Source organism: Brachyhypopomus gauderio, unplaced genomic scaffold (assembly GCF_052324685.1).
Source record: "Brachyhypopomus gauderio isolate BG-103 unplaced genomic scaffold, BGAUD_0.2 sc45, whole genome shotgun sequence".
Taxonomy (NCBI): Eukaryota; Metazoa; Chordata; class Actinopteri; order Gymnotiformes; family Hypopomidae; genus Brachyhypopomus; species Brachyhypopomus gauderio.
This window is the reverse complement of record NW_027506871.1, coordinates 2,108,229-2,125,245: the sequence shown is the minus strand read 5'-3', so window position 1 is coordinate 2,125,245 and position 17,017 is coordinate 2,108,229. Positions and strand designations below refer to the sequence as shown.

At 40.9% G+C, this 17,017-nt stretch overlaps 1 protein-coding gene across 3 annotated transcripts in view; it reads left to right on the top strand.

The window, feature by feature from the left end:
• LOC143486715 (butyrophilin-like protein 2) overlaps positions 1-17,017 on the top strand; it is a 54,685-nt gene that overhangs the window by 11,546 nt on the left and 26,122 nt on the right. For all 3 annotated transcript variants that reach the window (XM_076986079.1, XM_076986080.1, XM_076986081.1), the window contains 2 exons: positions 10,763-11,050; positions 12,867-13,136. In XM_076986079.1, the coding sequence (XP_076842194.1) occupies positions 10,763-11,050; positions 12,867-13,136 (558 nt within the window). The remainder of the gene's footprint in view (positions 1-10,762; positions 11,051-12,866; positions 13,137-17,017) is intronic.

The following is a 17,017-nucleotide window of genomic DNA, read 5'->3' as shown; positions in this document are numbered from 1 at the left end:
TTCTAGCGGGTTTTAATTCAAATGTACGAATCTGAGACTGAATGTTTTAGAGTAAACAGACTAGTTTACATATAGCCGCCTGTTCTCAGACAATCTACAGCAGGAGTGGCCAACCTGCGGCTCTTTGCCTGGTTTCATGCGGCTTCCCAGCCGGTCCACACTCTCACCTGCACTAACGGTGTGTGCCGCCGGGGGCCGGTGATTTAACTCGGCCCGTGGAGGAGCCATTGGCGCCCACTGCGGCCCGTAGTCACGCTGCTGTTTATACTTATATATTCTTATATTTTTATCTGATGCCATGTGCATTTCACACCACTCGGATTAGACCTAGAATTAGTAATTGTTCAACCTACTCAGAGTTGAGCGACCCTGATTATTTTAACTCCGATCAGCCGTTTTGGAACCGAAAATTCTGAGTAGCCTATGTCAGATCGGGGTAAGACAACTCAGAGTTCAGGGTTAAGTTTGAAAAATAAGTAAGTTAAGTAAGAAAAATGCACAGCAAAACAAAAATATGAAGACGTTTTTAACAGAGTAGGCAGCCCTAGCCTGGCAACCGGGAATCACAAGACCGGTTCCCTAACCACCAGACCATGACTAAACCCCACACTGTTTGTGTGTGTAATTTATAATAAATCTGAGCAGAGGTCTCTCTCTCTCTCTCTCTCTCTCTCTGTGTGTGTGTGTGTGTGTGTGAGAGAGAGAGAGGGGAAGGGATGGGTGATGTTCAAGCGTGCCCATGTGTTTTGATGTGGCTCTTTGCTGTAACACAGTAAAAAAAATGTGGCTCTTGATCTCTGACGGGTTGGCCACCCCTGATCTAAAGAATAAATGTAGAAATAACTGACAAAATTAACTTTGGGACAATTTCCCTATCGATACTATTATATGTGTGGTAGGCTTGTCACGATACTAAGAATTACAACTTCGATACGATACTTAAAAAAATATTAAAATTCGATACCATTTTCGATACCAAAGTCAGATACTGTGCTAATTTAAAAATAGTAATTTTGTCATTAATGTTGAAATTAGTGTACTATTTTTGAAGTGTAATACATAGTGTCCAAAAATTTACATTTTTAACGTTCAATCTGTGGTATACAAGACGCCATGCAAACGAGAACCTAAAAGAGATTAGTGCAATATAAATCAGTATTTGAATACCTTTTTGATCAGAATAAGTTATAGTTTTAATGTAATTTTACTTTGTCATTCTTGGTAATTGGGCTAGAATTTTATAGGGGAGTAGCTTTTATATGGGAGAACCTTAGGCAAACACCCCCCACCCCCATGGACTTAAAAACACTACATTTTAACACCAGCATGTTATCAATCCCACTCATGATGGATTAGTATTAGTATGTCACATTAGATCTTTTATTAATAGATGCATTAGTTATTTTATGCTGCTTCATCTTAAACATGGATTTAATTGTAGATCTTCAAGTCTCATATCACGATTGCTTGTGGGGCTTGTGGGGTCAGCCCCCCAAACGAGCTACGAATTCCGGTATTTAAAATAAATGGTATTGTAATATTTGGTATAAACGTACTGGGTAGCAGAAATGCTGCCACCACCTTTGTTAAGATGGATGGTCCGGTGTTCTGTTCGAATTTTCCTACCCGTCGAAAATTCCTACCTAGGCTTACTGTGCATGCGCAATTCACTATTGCGTCATGATTTTGGTGGCTTAATGATGTTTTATAATGATATTTAGGCTGTCGAAATTTCCTAACTATAGTGTTAATGAACTTAATGCTGGTTTATAATAACACACAGGCTAAAAACATGTTCATACAAAGATGTAAACAATCCAATTTGCTTGTGTTATTATTAATAACAATACATGAATACGCAAAATAAAACTTTTAATTTAAAAAGATTATCCTACCTTTTAAACACTGATTTGCGCTACATTATGACGTTTCCATAAGATAAACAAACTCTACAGAGATACGTCTACAAATAGGCAATGCCCTCGTACACGTTAGGAGATATCGATAAGGTAGCAATATTCGACAGAACACCGGCGCAGAGGCTAAATGCAACCACACCAACGGAGTATTTTCTACAAGATTACTTTTATTTATTATCATTAGAGGTGTGCCAAAAAATCGATTCATATATCAAAAATCGATTCTCATTTACTACGATTCAGAATCGATTTTAAATGTCCCAAAATCGATTCTAAGTCGTCGTGAAGTCTCGCGTTACGTAATTACAAAATTACGCGAGACTTTACGCAGCATGTTCTGGGACACACTCATGCGCGGAAAAGTTTCAAAACACATGGAGGAAAGAGATATTCAACCTGTCTGGTCTTCATTTAAGGTAAAAATATGGGTTCATTTTGGTTTTTACCGAATGCCGGGGAAGAACGAACTGGACACAATGTAGCTCATGTGCAAGGCATGTGTAACGCGGTGAGCACGGGAGCGTTAATATAGAGAAGGGTGAGAAATAATATAGAGAAGGATGGACCCAAGTGCCGGCTCGCAAGAGCAAGACGTTTGACACTCGTCACATGTATTAGCGAGAGGGAAACGCGCACAGCGACCCAGAATGAACAAACAAAACACGGAAGACTCAACGCGCAAGAGAATAGAAAGCAAAACCGTGAGGGCACGGAGTAAATAGAAACAAAAAACCAATGCGGAAAATACAACGCGTGAAAAATAACACTCAATCGTAGTGAGACGGGAGGAAGAAACAAAACAACAACAACAACAACAGTAACTAAAAACAGCGCGGATAAATGCAACGCGAAAACGAAACAAGGACACCAGCAGAAGTAACTGGCAAAAAACGCTGCAGCAAAATAAAACCGTTCCCAAACATAAAGGCAAAATGGATAGGAAGACATACAGGATTGGGAAAACTTGAGATGGGTCAGAAAGTGATGGATAAGATACTCGAGTAAGTAAAGAGAAAGCATAACAGAGAGAGGTGGCGAGACACCATTAAACGATAAGCAATCACAGAGAAAGCAGAGACTGGCTGAGAACGTACGGTTACGCCGGTTTAGTCTGGGACTGACTCTGGTGCCCCTAGCGACGGCTGGGGGAACTGCATCCGAGCCACCCCTGACAGCTCGCAAAATGAAGGTCAAGAATTTTGGTAACAACAAAAACCATTTTATTTTACCAAAGCAGTTAATTTTTGTTAATTAAATGTGAAAGACACTTAATTTTCTGTATTTGTCGTTCTGTCTTGCAAAGCAGACTGTAGTAGATCATGCAGATTTTGTAGACTGAAGCAGACATTTTTATAAATCAAATCGTTTTTTGAATCGAAAATCGTTTTGAATCGAAAATCGATTTTTGAATTGAATTGTGGCCCCCAAAATCGGAATCGAATCGAATCGTGAGATAGTAAACAATTCCCACCCCTAATTATCATACACAATTAGGTAAGGTCAGGCGATCACCATGAATGTAAAATCAATGGCCCAGCAGTCCCCACGGCACACCCCAACCACAGCATGCAACTTCGTTATCACTGCAAACTATCACCACAGCAAACCACTTAAATGCCACACTGTAAAATGGGCAAACACCACTTCACACTAAGAGGGCTACCAAAATGACCTCACGACTGTTCGCCATCCCTATCTTCAAATTCATAAACACTAATTAAAATCACAAACAAGATAGTGTTTTAAAATTATCACTTATCTCGTTGGCGAACAAGACCCTCCCACCGGGTCTAGGCTTATGGCGTCATCTAATCTCCTTTCAGGCTACATTCCACAACAGCACAGGTAAGCCCTAAACTACTCGCCCAACTACCTTTCTACAGGAGCCAATCGTTCCTCCCCTCCTGACACAGGAACAACTAAATTGGCTGCTAACTATCTTCATCGTCGCTTGCTCTAACCACAGCAAACAATTCCCTCCCACACCAATCTAAGTACCGCTCACAACTCGCCACAGTTCTCGCAACCCAAAGAAGCCTGTCTCCTCTAACATTACCCCTCATTTTAACTGGTTGCCCTAATCAATCTCCAATCGTTTGCAGGTGCAGTCTCTGCACTTAAACATGCCCCTTCAACTCGCTACACTATTTTAACCATAGTGTAACTATTAACTATTTTTTTTTTGTTAAAGGAATGGTTTTGTAATACTTTAACATGTATATTTATTGTTCCTGAAAAACAGGCATGCGTGATTTAGGTGATGTGTTCATCTCAACGTTGAGATCAACTACATATAGATTCACCAGAAATGGAAAAAGGAGGTCTCTCTCTAAAAGACCCCAGACTGGGGTTAGCCTAACACTAGCTGTATCTCTGCATTAAAGACCTTAGCTTGACCGTTCCATGGACCTGCTCTCATTGGCAGGTCTCTACTTTAGAAACACTATTTAGATTCATCAATTTAAAGTAATTATAGACCAATTGAATCTTACCATTCTTGAGTAAAATACAAAAAAGTGTTTACAGAATTAAGTGAATTCTTAAAGAAGATTAACATAAAGAGTCTACCTTCAGGTTACAGTAATGTTAAAGTTATGATGATGATAATACTTTATTGTCAGATCAGATCTGAAATTTCTTGCATACAAACAGTAGCTCTGTTAACACATTAGCATCACAACACATAGGACACAAACATTGTACAGTACGTATACCATTTACTCATATTTCAACACCTTTTAAAGTTATAGATTAAGTTCTTTGTTTAAATTAAGGATTGACTGATGTACAAAAGAATTCTTCAGTCTAACCTTATTGAACCTTGGAACACTATAACGCCGCCCCGATGGGAGAAGTACATATTCACTCTTCAAAACATGATTAGTACCAAAAATTATGTTTTTAGCCAGCCGCATTGTGTTGGTATGATAAGTGGTCTCATATGATCTTTCTAGAGGCTGACCCACAATTTTTGAACATATCTTAATCAAATATTTAAGTCCTGACTTTACAGATATGGCAGGGCTCTCAAGTCTCACGCATTGAGCGTGTGACACACGCATTTGACCGTCTTCACACGCCACACTTCCGATTTCACACGGCGAGAAAAAAATCTAGTTTATTTACCTCCGATCCATATCTATGTCGCCCTCCAGTGGCGATCGATCGCGATATACAACCCCCCGCTCAACAATTACCGTTCGCCACCCCCCCCATCAACAACTCTCACACTCTGACATGAATCCAAAACTTGAGAGCCCTGGATATGGACAAGCAATTATACCACACAGCATTGCAATACTGCAGAACACTCAACACTCACTGACGGGGCCGGTTACGGATGGGGGGGGGGGGGGGGGGGGGGTGAACGCATTTGGGTGTCTGCTACGTGTGTTATTCCCATAAAGGCAATCCCCGGCATCGTCTTGAGATCGCGGGGCGCGATTTCAAAATAAGAGCGGATAGCGCGATTGAAAAAAAGATTCCTAAAAAAAAAAAAACACTTTTCAAAACAGCTCGCGGGCCAGAAATAGATAGCCGCTATTTGAGTATGGGGGGTATAGAACAACAGGAGTATCTGCCGAGTAGCTCCAAAAGATCGGAGGCGACGGAGAAAATAAAGTCTATGTCTGCTTTTTTTTACAGATGTAGTCGATGTGGTGTTTCTATGATAAGCTATCATCAATCATCACACCAAGATATTTATAGGACTCCACCTGTTCGATTACCTCATTATTGATAGTGGAGTTAACAGATTTGTTTTTGGCCAAATGCAATTTCCTTTGTTTTCTTTGTGTTTATTTGCAGAGTATTATATTTGCTCCATGTCACTACTTTGTTAACACCTTGTTGGTGTAGATCATGGTTATCCGAGTCATGTAATAATGTAAACAAAACAGTGTTATCGGAGTATTTTAGCACATACTGATTATTTTAAGACGAGCGACAGTCATCTGTGTATAGAGTAAAAAGAACAGCAGAACTCACACAGCCCTGAGGTGCACCAACATTTTGTTAACCAACTGTACACAGAAATTGATATAATCATTAATAGCAGTTGTTCTTGCATCCAAGGAGCCCTCATGAAAAATGCTCCAATCAGTCCAGTCAAAACAAGCTCTAAGCTGTTCCTTACTCTTATTTGTCCACAATCTTGAAACTACATGAAACATTCATGTCCCGGGCCCCAGCAAGACTGTCAACGGGCCTGGGTATTATGATCCGAATTTAAAATAGGAGGTCTACATTTTGAAATATAAGCATTCGTAATATTTACAAAACACTTGTCCAAAATGGTATTTGCCCTGGTTTGGTTTTTAATATATTGCTCAAAACCAGGAACACAGAGTCCAGGTGACACTGATTCATATCTCCAACTACTATTGCTGGGGCATCAGGGTATTTAAGTTGTAACTCATGGACGCAGTCAGCAATGGTATTTGCCGCTTTAGTGGCTCTTCCATCGGGAGAGGCATATACCACAAAAAGTAAAATGCATCCAAACAATATAAATATTAAAAATAAATATTTATGGGTAAATAAAACGGTCTTAAAGTCATTCCCAGTATTTCCACATTTGGGTCACATATCAGGAGTGCTGTCTGCACCAGAGATCGTTAATGTACACACAGATGCCTCCTCCCCGTGTCTTTCCAGTGTCTGTGTTCCTATCTGCTCGTACTAGTGTAAAACCCCAAAATTTCGAAGAGCGAATCAGACATTATCGGCTGTAACCAACTTTCAGTGAAACATAAATTCCTTACAGTACCTGCTGTATGCCCGTATGGTGTCAACTTTGTTGCTCATTGAGCGCAGGTTTGTAAGAACAACTGAAGGGAGCGGTGGGCGTTTAAATCTCCGCCGTAGCCGGTTCTTAATTGCTAAATTTCCTTCGGGATCAATAAAGTATCTACCTACCTACCTAATTACCCCTCTCCTTCCACGTTTTGTGCTCCACTCGGTTCTGATCAGCTCCCGAGGGATAGTATTCAGCATCAAAATGTCGGTGGAAAAGTTGTGTATAGTCCGCTCTCGTAACTCCAAAAGAGTCTCTCGATTGTATGAGATTATTTGTGTTGGCTCACCGCGCTTGCCCATCTTGTTGTCATTCAGGTGTGTTTGCGTTAGTGGTAGCATTAGCAGCCAGAACCATGTTCCACACAGTCACAGACATTTTTGATTACATTTTTCCCCCATCTAAACAGTTAAATAACCATAACTTGTTGCAAAACGAGTAAATACAAAAACCAAACATCATTTAGATGTCACAAGAACATAGAAACGAACACAAACAACAAACAAACAGAGCATACCGACATGCAGTGTGCAGCCGAGCAGCGCACGTGGCCTAATTCAAGATAGGAGATAGAAGTTAGTAAACGATCTCAGTTTTGGTACTGATAAAAAAAAATTCAGATAAGATATATCATGATATTCTTATGAGTACCTTCCTAATTTCCTCAGATCAGTTTTTCTGGCCATTTATGTGAAACCTTCTCAAATGCTGCTACTCTCACCAGTTCCACTATCCATCCATTCATAGGTCAGTGGAATCTCCTCCTTTTCTCCGCCCTCTTAATAGAACACACCTATTGGAAAACACCAATAGCCAGATGCTTGCAGATTCTTAAGATCTCTTATTTACAGGGAAACTCTTGTAATCACTCGAAGGTCTCCCAAAGTTCAGAGATGATGACCATGACCAAAGTAGCAGGCAAAGGGGTAAACGTATAGGACATATAGCATATGCGTATAGGACATATGGTATACGCGTATAAGACGTATAGTATACGTGTATAGGACATCTGAGGGATCCGAAGCTGAGAGTCCTAAACAAACAAACTAGATTGGCAGAGCATGGTCGTGAACCTTTAGCCAAAGCAGAGACAATAGAGAGACAATAGAAGGCTTTGTTCACAGATTAAAATAGAGAGATGGGCAGGTGAATGTGATCAATGATCTGGTAAGGGCAAGGTGATTGGGAGGATTATTGGTAGATGGGTTCTGGGTTTTTCATGACAGAAAGTGTGACACTTAGCTGAAACATGTTTCTTGTAAAAACGCCACATCATATTCATGTACATTTTTCAGATAATTTAAGCCTTGTAGAATTTGTCTTTCCAACCTCTCTTGATATACTTACATTTGGTTAAAGAATAAGAGAAACATGGAGATCATCTTTCCATCATCTGCTCACTCATTGCATCACATGATTTCCAGGAGAGACTAGAGACAATATCAGCTGCAACAGTTGTGCTTGTTTGACATTTCTTAAAGGTAGAAAGTACTTTGTTAATTAATCTCAGTTCAGGAACCAATATTATGATAACAGGAATAGGTGGAATATGGTTTAATCAGTCTCATTACTAAAGGGTTAAGTTCTGGTTCTGCGGAGTGACCTAATACCATTTACCAAAATATGTATTTACCACCGTGACCAGATTAATGAATAAATGTCCAAATTTATTGAATGATTGATATTACAATTGATGCATTATCAGGAATAGCATATGTGTGACGCGCGGCGGAGCAGGGAAGGATGAGACACGAATCCTCGCTTGCAACAAATGTCACTTTTAATTTGGACACTGCGCAATATAGCGCACGTAAAACATGTAACACACACAGACGTGTCAACTATAGACAACGACGAGCACAGGACACTGCGCAAGCGCACATTAAATAGACAAACCACATTATCCCCACGTGATCACGAGACGATTCACAGGTGAGACTTATTAATCACACGACAAAACCCTAACCACGGATATCCACTGACGCAGACAAAGCACGTAGACAACGTTGACACACGCCCAAAAGGGAGGGGCCGGGGTCCTCAACGTGACAATATGGAATGATTTGGCTCAAGAATGAAACCTATATGTAAATCTACTAATCTAAACCAGAGATATAATAATAAACAACAAAGAATAGAAAATTAAACAACAACAGAATGATAAGCAACTATCGACAGTCATGGGATTTTAAATGGATTATATGGCTAACCTAAGACGTCTCTAACTACCGTAGGACCCAGGGAGGGACACAAAGTCTTAGATGGAAATTAGGAAGGGAGAGAGGAAGCATTCTGGCAGAGGCTAATGGTAACAACAATTACTAATCTGGACTCTGGGAGAGATAGAAGTTGGGAGACAACAGATTGAACCGGCAACCTCAAAACAGCATGTGAACTCTTGAGCGTCTTACTGTGATGTAGCCCAGGCACACCCGTGTGTGAGTTCGGGGATGAAGGCGGATCAACCGATACACGTTCAAGGTTTGTTCACTCCTACGATGGCTAAGCGGAGCCGGCCTTTCTGAGATTGCTCAAATCATGGAGAATTAGCAGTGACGTCACAGTTGCGGCTGGAGGGTCGCAGTCAAACTTGTTGCAGTTCACTTGAGGAGGTGTACTTGGAGTTAAACTAAAATCAGTGTCTGTTGGCCAAACAGAATTAACTGTAACTTTAAGAAAAGTTTAACTTGACTTGAAAGACTAGTTGAAATTAAAGTAAGTTTGACGACGACACATAAACTAGGTTAAATACTTTTCTCGAGAAAATAAAATAAAGAAGATAAAAAGAAGATAAAATAAAGAAGATAAAATATAATAAAGAAGAATCTTCTTAGTAGTTGGACTCAGTTCGAGCTTAGTTGCGGTCTTTTGGCATCACTTCAGCTGACTGTTGGTCACGGTGTTTTGGCATTTTTCCAACGAGTTATTTTGCGAGTCCCTTGTTTCTCCTTGAGCAAGGGTTTTTAACTCCTTTTAGGGGCGTTGTCGTAGAACACTTTCTTGGTCACTACGCCATTGACCATTGGACTTCGATTACTGAATATTCATTACCTCTGCCCAGACAGGAGGTTCTCCAAGGGTGGAGAGAGATAGAGAAAGGAGGAGAAAAAGAGGGGGAGAGTTGTTGCCTATCTCCCCAGATCCAGTTAATGGATGACAAAAGGCAGACTAGCACAATTCAAGACAAAATTCCTAATTCCTAAATAAATTGATTTGCATACTCTGCCTAAATAAGTATTAGTTTGGTTCTACCATTCTACACATTGAGCCATTGAATTGCATGAAACACCAGAGCAGTACTTGTCCTCCACCCTATACGGGCCAACTGGGTCCCAGTTCAGATCAGAATATCATACTAAAGACATTCTGGATCAGTACCATTTGTTCCAGTGGACCTAAGAACCCTGTAGCTGTCTTTAAGATTTATAAAGCACCTGATGTTCCTGGCTTAAGTGAACATGATCTTAACGTGTGCTGTATCGGTTAAGAACGGGTTTAGCTCAATTATTTCAGTCGTTCAACATGTACAATACATGGAAGAAGTCTGTTATTGGACCGGTACCTACAAGGCTAGGGTTGAAATACTTGACCTGTATCATACACCAAATACTACACCTGTATCATAAATTATCATGAGATGTAGCCCAGCAATCCACCTTCTTAAAACAGGAAGCCCAGGATTAGATCAGACCAGACCTCATTTTATCAGACCTCATGTTCATTGGCTCAGCAGTAAAGCTGCTTCCCGAGACTCCATGTTGACTTCACAGCATGTTACCATAGTAACTAGCCAATACCAATTCTGAACTTTTAGTTGTAATGCTGTCAAAACTGAATTATCAAACTCAAACTACTTTCAAGTCACATTAAAAATCCACGTCTAATTAAAAAAATTGAAGTGGTTCATGGTCTCTTAGTGTGAACAGGATCGGTGCCTGTGTGTGGTGGAGTGAAGCATCTGTGTTGTATTAAATAAATATGATTCTAGACCAGTACAGACCACACAGGTTTGTTCTTCTGTCTCCCACTTTGATCCCTTAATCCACAGGTATCGGATCAAACCCACAGATCATTGTAGAGGGCACAGATGTCTCAGGAGGGATCAAACTACTGTGTGAAACTACAGGCTGGAAGTCTGAGCCTCAGTTGCAGTGGTTCAGTGGTGGAGTAGAACTTCCTGCTGGAGATGTGGAGAACCTCCAAGACAACAATCTCTACACCGTCAGATACCGCATCACTACACACAAAAACGGCATCTTCATCTGCAGAGTCAAACAGCATCCCAGGATGAAGAAAGATATCAGTGTAATTTTGGACAACTCTGGTAATAAAGCAGGTATGACTTCATTTGGATTTTGCTGTTTTCCCTGTTGAATCTCCCTGAATTTCTCTGTTGCTTAGCAATATAGCACCACAGACTGATGCTGGTATTACATCACTAATACCACCAGAATGATGCTGGTATTACATCACTAATGACACCAGAGTGATGCTGGTATTACATCACTAATGACACCAGAGTGATGCTGGTATTACATCACTAATGACACCAGAGTGATGCTGGTATTACATCACTAATGACACCAGAGTGATGCTGGTATTACATCACTAATGACACCAGAGTGATGCTGGTATTACATCACTAATGACACCAGAGTGATGCTGGTATTACATCACTAATGACACCAGAGTGATGCTGGTATTACATCACTAATGACACCAGAGTGATGCTGGTATTACATCACTAATGACACCAGAGTGATGCTGGTATTACATCACTAATGACACCAGAGTGATGCTGGTATTACATCACTAATGACACCAGAGTGATGCTGGTATTACATCACTAATGACACCAGAGTGATGCTGGTATTACATCACTAATGACACCAGAGTGATGCTGGTATTACATCACTAATACCACCAGAGTGATGCTGGTATTACATCACTAATGACACCAGAGTGATGCTGGTATTACATCACTAATGACACCAGAGTGATGCTGGTATTACATCACTAATGACACCAGAGTGATGCTGGTATTACATCACTAATGACACCAGAGTGATACTGGTATTACATCACTAATGACACCAGAGTGATGCTGGTATTACATCACTAATGACACCAGAGTGATGCTGGTGTTACATCACTAATGACACCAGAGTGATGCTGGTGTTACATCACTAATGACACCAGAGTGATGCTGGTGTTACATCACTAATGACACCAGAGTGATGCTGGTGTTACATCACTAATGACACCAGAGTGATGCTGGTGTTACATCACTAATGACACCAGAGTGATGCTGGTATTACATCACTAATGACACCAGAGTGATGCTGGTGTTACACCACTAATGACACCAGAGTGATGCTGGTGTTACATCACTAATGACACCAGAGTGATGCTGGTGTTACATCACTAATGACACCAGAGTGATGCTGGTATTACATCACTAATGACACCAGAGTGATGCTGGTATTACATCACTAATGACACCAGAGTGATGCTGGTGTTACACCACTAATGACACCAGAGTGATGCTGGTGTTACACCACTAATGACACCAGAGTGATGCTGGTGTTACATCACTAATGACACCAGAGTGATGCTGGTATTACATCACTAATGACACCAGAGTGATGCTGGTATTACATCACTAATGACACCAGAGTGATGCTGGTATTACATCACTAATGACACCAGAGTGATGCTGGTATTACATCACTAATGACACCAGAGTGATGCTGGTATTACATCACTAATGACACCAGAGTGACGCTGGTATTACATCACTAATGACACCAGAGTGACGCTGGTATTACATCACTAATGACACCAGAGTGACGCTGGTATTACATCACTAATGACACCAGAGTGACGCTGGTATTACATCACTAATGACACCAGAGTGACGCTGGTATTACATCACTAATGACACCAGAGTGACGCTGGTATTACATCACTAATGACACCAGAGTGATGCTGGTATTACATCACTAATGACACCAGAGTGATGCTGGTATTACATCAAAACACATTACTGCTTCCTGGTTAAAGGATCTTTAGGGCTCTGTGTGTCATCAGAACATGATCCTTGTTTCTCATGTGTACAATACTGAGCTGTTTTATGATCTCCTAATACACAGATATTGGAACACCTCCAGAGATCTCTGTGTTGGGCACTGATGGCTCAGGAGGGATCAGCCTACTGTGTGAAACTACAGGCTGGAATCCCGAACCTGAGCTACGTGTGTTGAACAGTAACAGAGTAGAACTGTCTGGTGGATATAAGAAGTCTCACAGAGCCAGAGTGGGCTTTAACGTGAGTCTCCACGTCACTGCGCACGGGACTCCCACCGTCACCTGCGAGATGAAACTGGGTCAGCACAAATGGGAGAAACAGATGAACATTACCGGTAAGAGAAAAGTCATGTTAAAGTGTCCTGCTGTGTTGTGGGATGTCAAAACTGAAAAACATCTGCAAATATTCAAATCCGAGCATCTAGTCACAGTTTAACAATCACCAGTACTTAGAGTTTATTTAAATGATCTAATCCTAGTGGGTTTTTAATCCAAATGTACGCACACTTAATGTTTTAGAGTAATCAGACTAGTTCACATATAGTTGCCTGTTCTCAGACAACCTAACGAATAAATGTAGAATTTACTGACCAAATGAACTTTGGGACAATTACCTTTTATCTACCGATACGATTATATGTGTGTGCGCACAATTTTAACGTGTAATCGCTAAGCGTTTAAAAATAGTAATTTTGTTGTTAATGTTGAAATTTGTGTACTATTTGTGAATTCAAGAAGCATCCGAAAATAACATTTTAACATTGAATCTGTGGTACCTGCAACACGCCATGCAAACGATAAAAGATTAGTGCATTACAAATAAATATCTGAAACGTAATTTTACTTTGTCATTCTCGGTAATTTGGTTAGAATTTTATAGGGGAGTAGCTTTTATATGGGAGGACTTTAGACAAAACCCCTATGGACTTAAAAACACTACATTTTAACACCAGCACGGTACTAATCCCACTCATGATAGCGGACATGCATTAGATCTAGTAATTTTAGTATGGGGTTTTTTCCCCACCAGCATGATGATACATCATGACAAGGAACACACAAGATAAACTCAATTCTTTTAATGGACACCAACAGAAAACAGAGACCAGCAAACAAGAACTGAAAACCAGGGGCATAAATACACAAGATATTGATGAAACTAAACCAGACACAGGTGATAACACTAACGAGGGGTAGAGTGAAAAATTAACAGGTGTGACAACTGAAATGACATCACTAAGCACATGGAATATGAAAACAAAGACAACTGACAAGTGGGCGTGGAGCCAGATATGACAGTTCTGTTAAATTGAATGACAGTACTCGATCACATGAACATGAATACAATTAAATCAATTACTAATAAATTAAATTTAGAAATGAGATTTCATTGTTCAATGTCTGATTTTGAAGCCTGAAAGTTAGTTTTCTGATTCAAATTAAATGCCTGATTTGTGCACCTAGTGATGGTGATCTAGTGATCTAGTATCCCCCTGAGTCTTGGTTCCTCTCAAGGTTTCTTCCTCATACCCTTAGGGAGTTTTTCCTTGCCACTGTCGCCCCTTGGCTTGCTCACTGGGGGATTGGACTCAGACACTTGTAAAGCTGCTTTGTGACAACTGTTGTAAAAAGCGCTATATAAATAAAATTTGATTGATTGATTGATAGTGATGGTGATCTAGTGATCGTGATGGGGATCCTTCTGTGGTCTGAATCTGTTTTTGTGATTGGTTCCACTGCTTTCATCACTGTATCCTTAGACCCTAATAAAATAATTTCATGCCTCATCTTAACACATTTAACATCAGAGGACCAAATCAGGTGCAGAAAGGGGAGAGAGGACACCACCACCCACTACTGGGCATCTCCACTCAGATAGGGCCTTGAAAACTTGACCGCTGTGCTGAGAGGAAAACATACTAACCAACAAGCCACCAACTGTTGAAATTTATAAGCTGTATACAAATCCAAGTTTATCTATTCCTGTTTTTTCCTCAAGGATGAAATAATTTATCTAGTTTTAAAAAAACAATAAATATGAAGTAGCCAACTTAAACCATTACCTGTTTGTTACTTCATATCAAACAAATGTGTTTTGTCTGGTGTGGAGTATCTGTAGTGTGTCATGGAGTGAAGCATTTTTGGTGTGGAGTAGTTTTGAATATATGGTATGTGGTGGAGTATCTGTGGTGTGGAGGACTGACCACAGGTTCTCAATTGGACTGAGAACTGGAGTGTTTCCTAGCCATGGACTGAGAACTAGAGTGTTTCCTAGCCATGGACTGAGCCACTTGGTCATCACTTTTTCCTTTGACTTGGTGCTCCATCATAATGGAAAAACAATTGTTCATCTCCAAATTGTTCCTGGATCGTTATGAGATGACACTTCCTCATTCATGGTGTTCAATGTTCTTAGGCAAACTTTTGAGGAAAACCCATTTGCCTGGATGAGAAGCAACCCCACACATGAATCATCTCGGGATGCTTCATTGTTGGGATGATGCAGGACTCATGCCAGCACTCATCTTTTCTTCTCCAGACAAACTTTTCCAGATGTTCCAAACAGTCTGAAGGGGCTTCATCAGAGACAACAACTTCAGGAAACACCTAAAATATTTTAAAAGCATCACAAAATGTGTTAGCACAGGAGTCAACACAGGTAAAGCCTGGTTCACACTACACGACTTTTCAGTCGTCAGGTTTTTGTGCCGTCCGCACTACACGACTGGTCGTGCTGTAATCGCGAGTCTTTCAGTTGTTGTGGCGTTCACACTACATGACTGATCGGCGACGCGGGCTCACGAATTACACGACTGGGGAACGACTGGAGAATCGCCGACTCATCTGGCTGCCGTCCAAAAACACGAGAACACGAAAACGAAACTCTCCCAGAACCAGCAACACCACGTAGAAGAAAAAAACAATGTACATGTACTCCACATTTTCGTTATTGTTATTTTTTTACCGTTTATACACTCCATAGTCCCAAGTTGCCAGAATTATTTCATCTCTCCGTTGCAGTGAACATATAATCAATCGCACTATTTCTCCAGTGCTGTCACAATAACTTAAACACAGTGTTGTAGTAAAGTTGTAAGAAAGGTGAGGATTTTGTGTGTTTGCTGGGTTACTGTTTTGAAAGCATTCTTGAAAGTTTTTTACATTCTTCAGAGATATCTTCAGCGGTGCCGCGGTTCTCTCTCCGCGTTCCCATTGGCTGTAGCTAGACGCTGCTGCCGACTTTCAGTCGCCGACTGCTAGATATTAAACATGCTAGATATCTGCCAGTCGTTTGCGACCAGTCGGCGACCAGTCGGCGACGACTCGGCGAGCGTCTTTCAGCAGTTCACACTACACGACTGAGCGAGCGACGAGTGATCGCCGATTAGCCTCCGACCACAGTTTTTGTCGGCGATCAGTCGGCGACTGAAAGACCAGCCTAAAATCGTGTAGTGTGAACTGGGCTTAACTGTTCAGCACTAGAAACATTACGTACTATTTTAATATTAAATACTACAGACTTAAAATATGAACATACCTTATATTATGTAGATTAAGGGTAGATTAAATAAAAACAGATTCAGCTCCGTGGCCTTCTTCAGACTGACCTCCTTATCTGCTGTAGTGAAAGGTTGTTTCTCTGTGGGATTAGCTCGAGTGGGATTAGTAAAACTGACCCCAACACTTTTAAAATCCTTCACCTACAAAATCCAAATGATGGGCAAGTGGATAACGGGGTTCATTTTATAAAGCTACAGCACACAAATTACAGCAGCATTACATTATTACGGCAGCATTACGGCACCCGGGAAGTTCAGCTAATACATGCTAGCTTGGTGCTAACGTTAGCTGAATTCTCACGGGCTTTCAATGCTTATATAAAAACATGTAAATGTGCTATATTTGTCAATTGTGATTTTCACCGCAATCTAAATTTGTCCTCCGCATTTTACCCATCTGTGCAGTGAGAACACACACACGCACACGCACACACACACACTAGTGCAGGAGTGGCCAACCCGCGGCTCTCGAGCCTCATGCGATTCTTAGGGCGCCCTCACACCAGGGCCATTCAAACTGTGTTTTATCCAGATACGATTCGGGAGAGGTCTGAGCCCCCATCCGATCCGCACTCTCACCTGCACTAACGGTGTGTGTCGTGGCCCGGTTACCTCATCAGCTCTGTGGGCGACACACTGCTACATCTTCGTGGTGT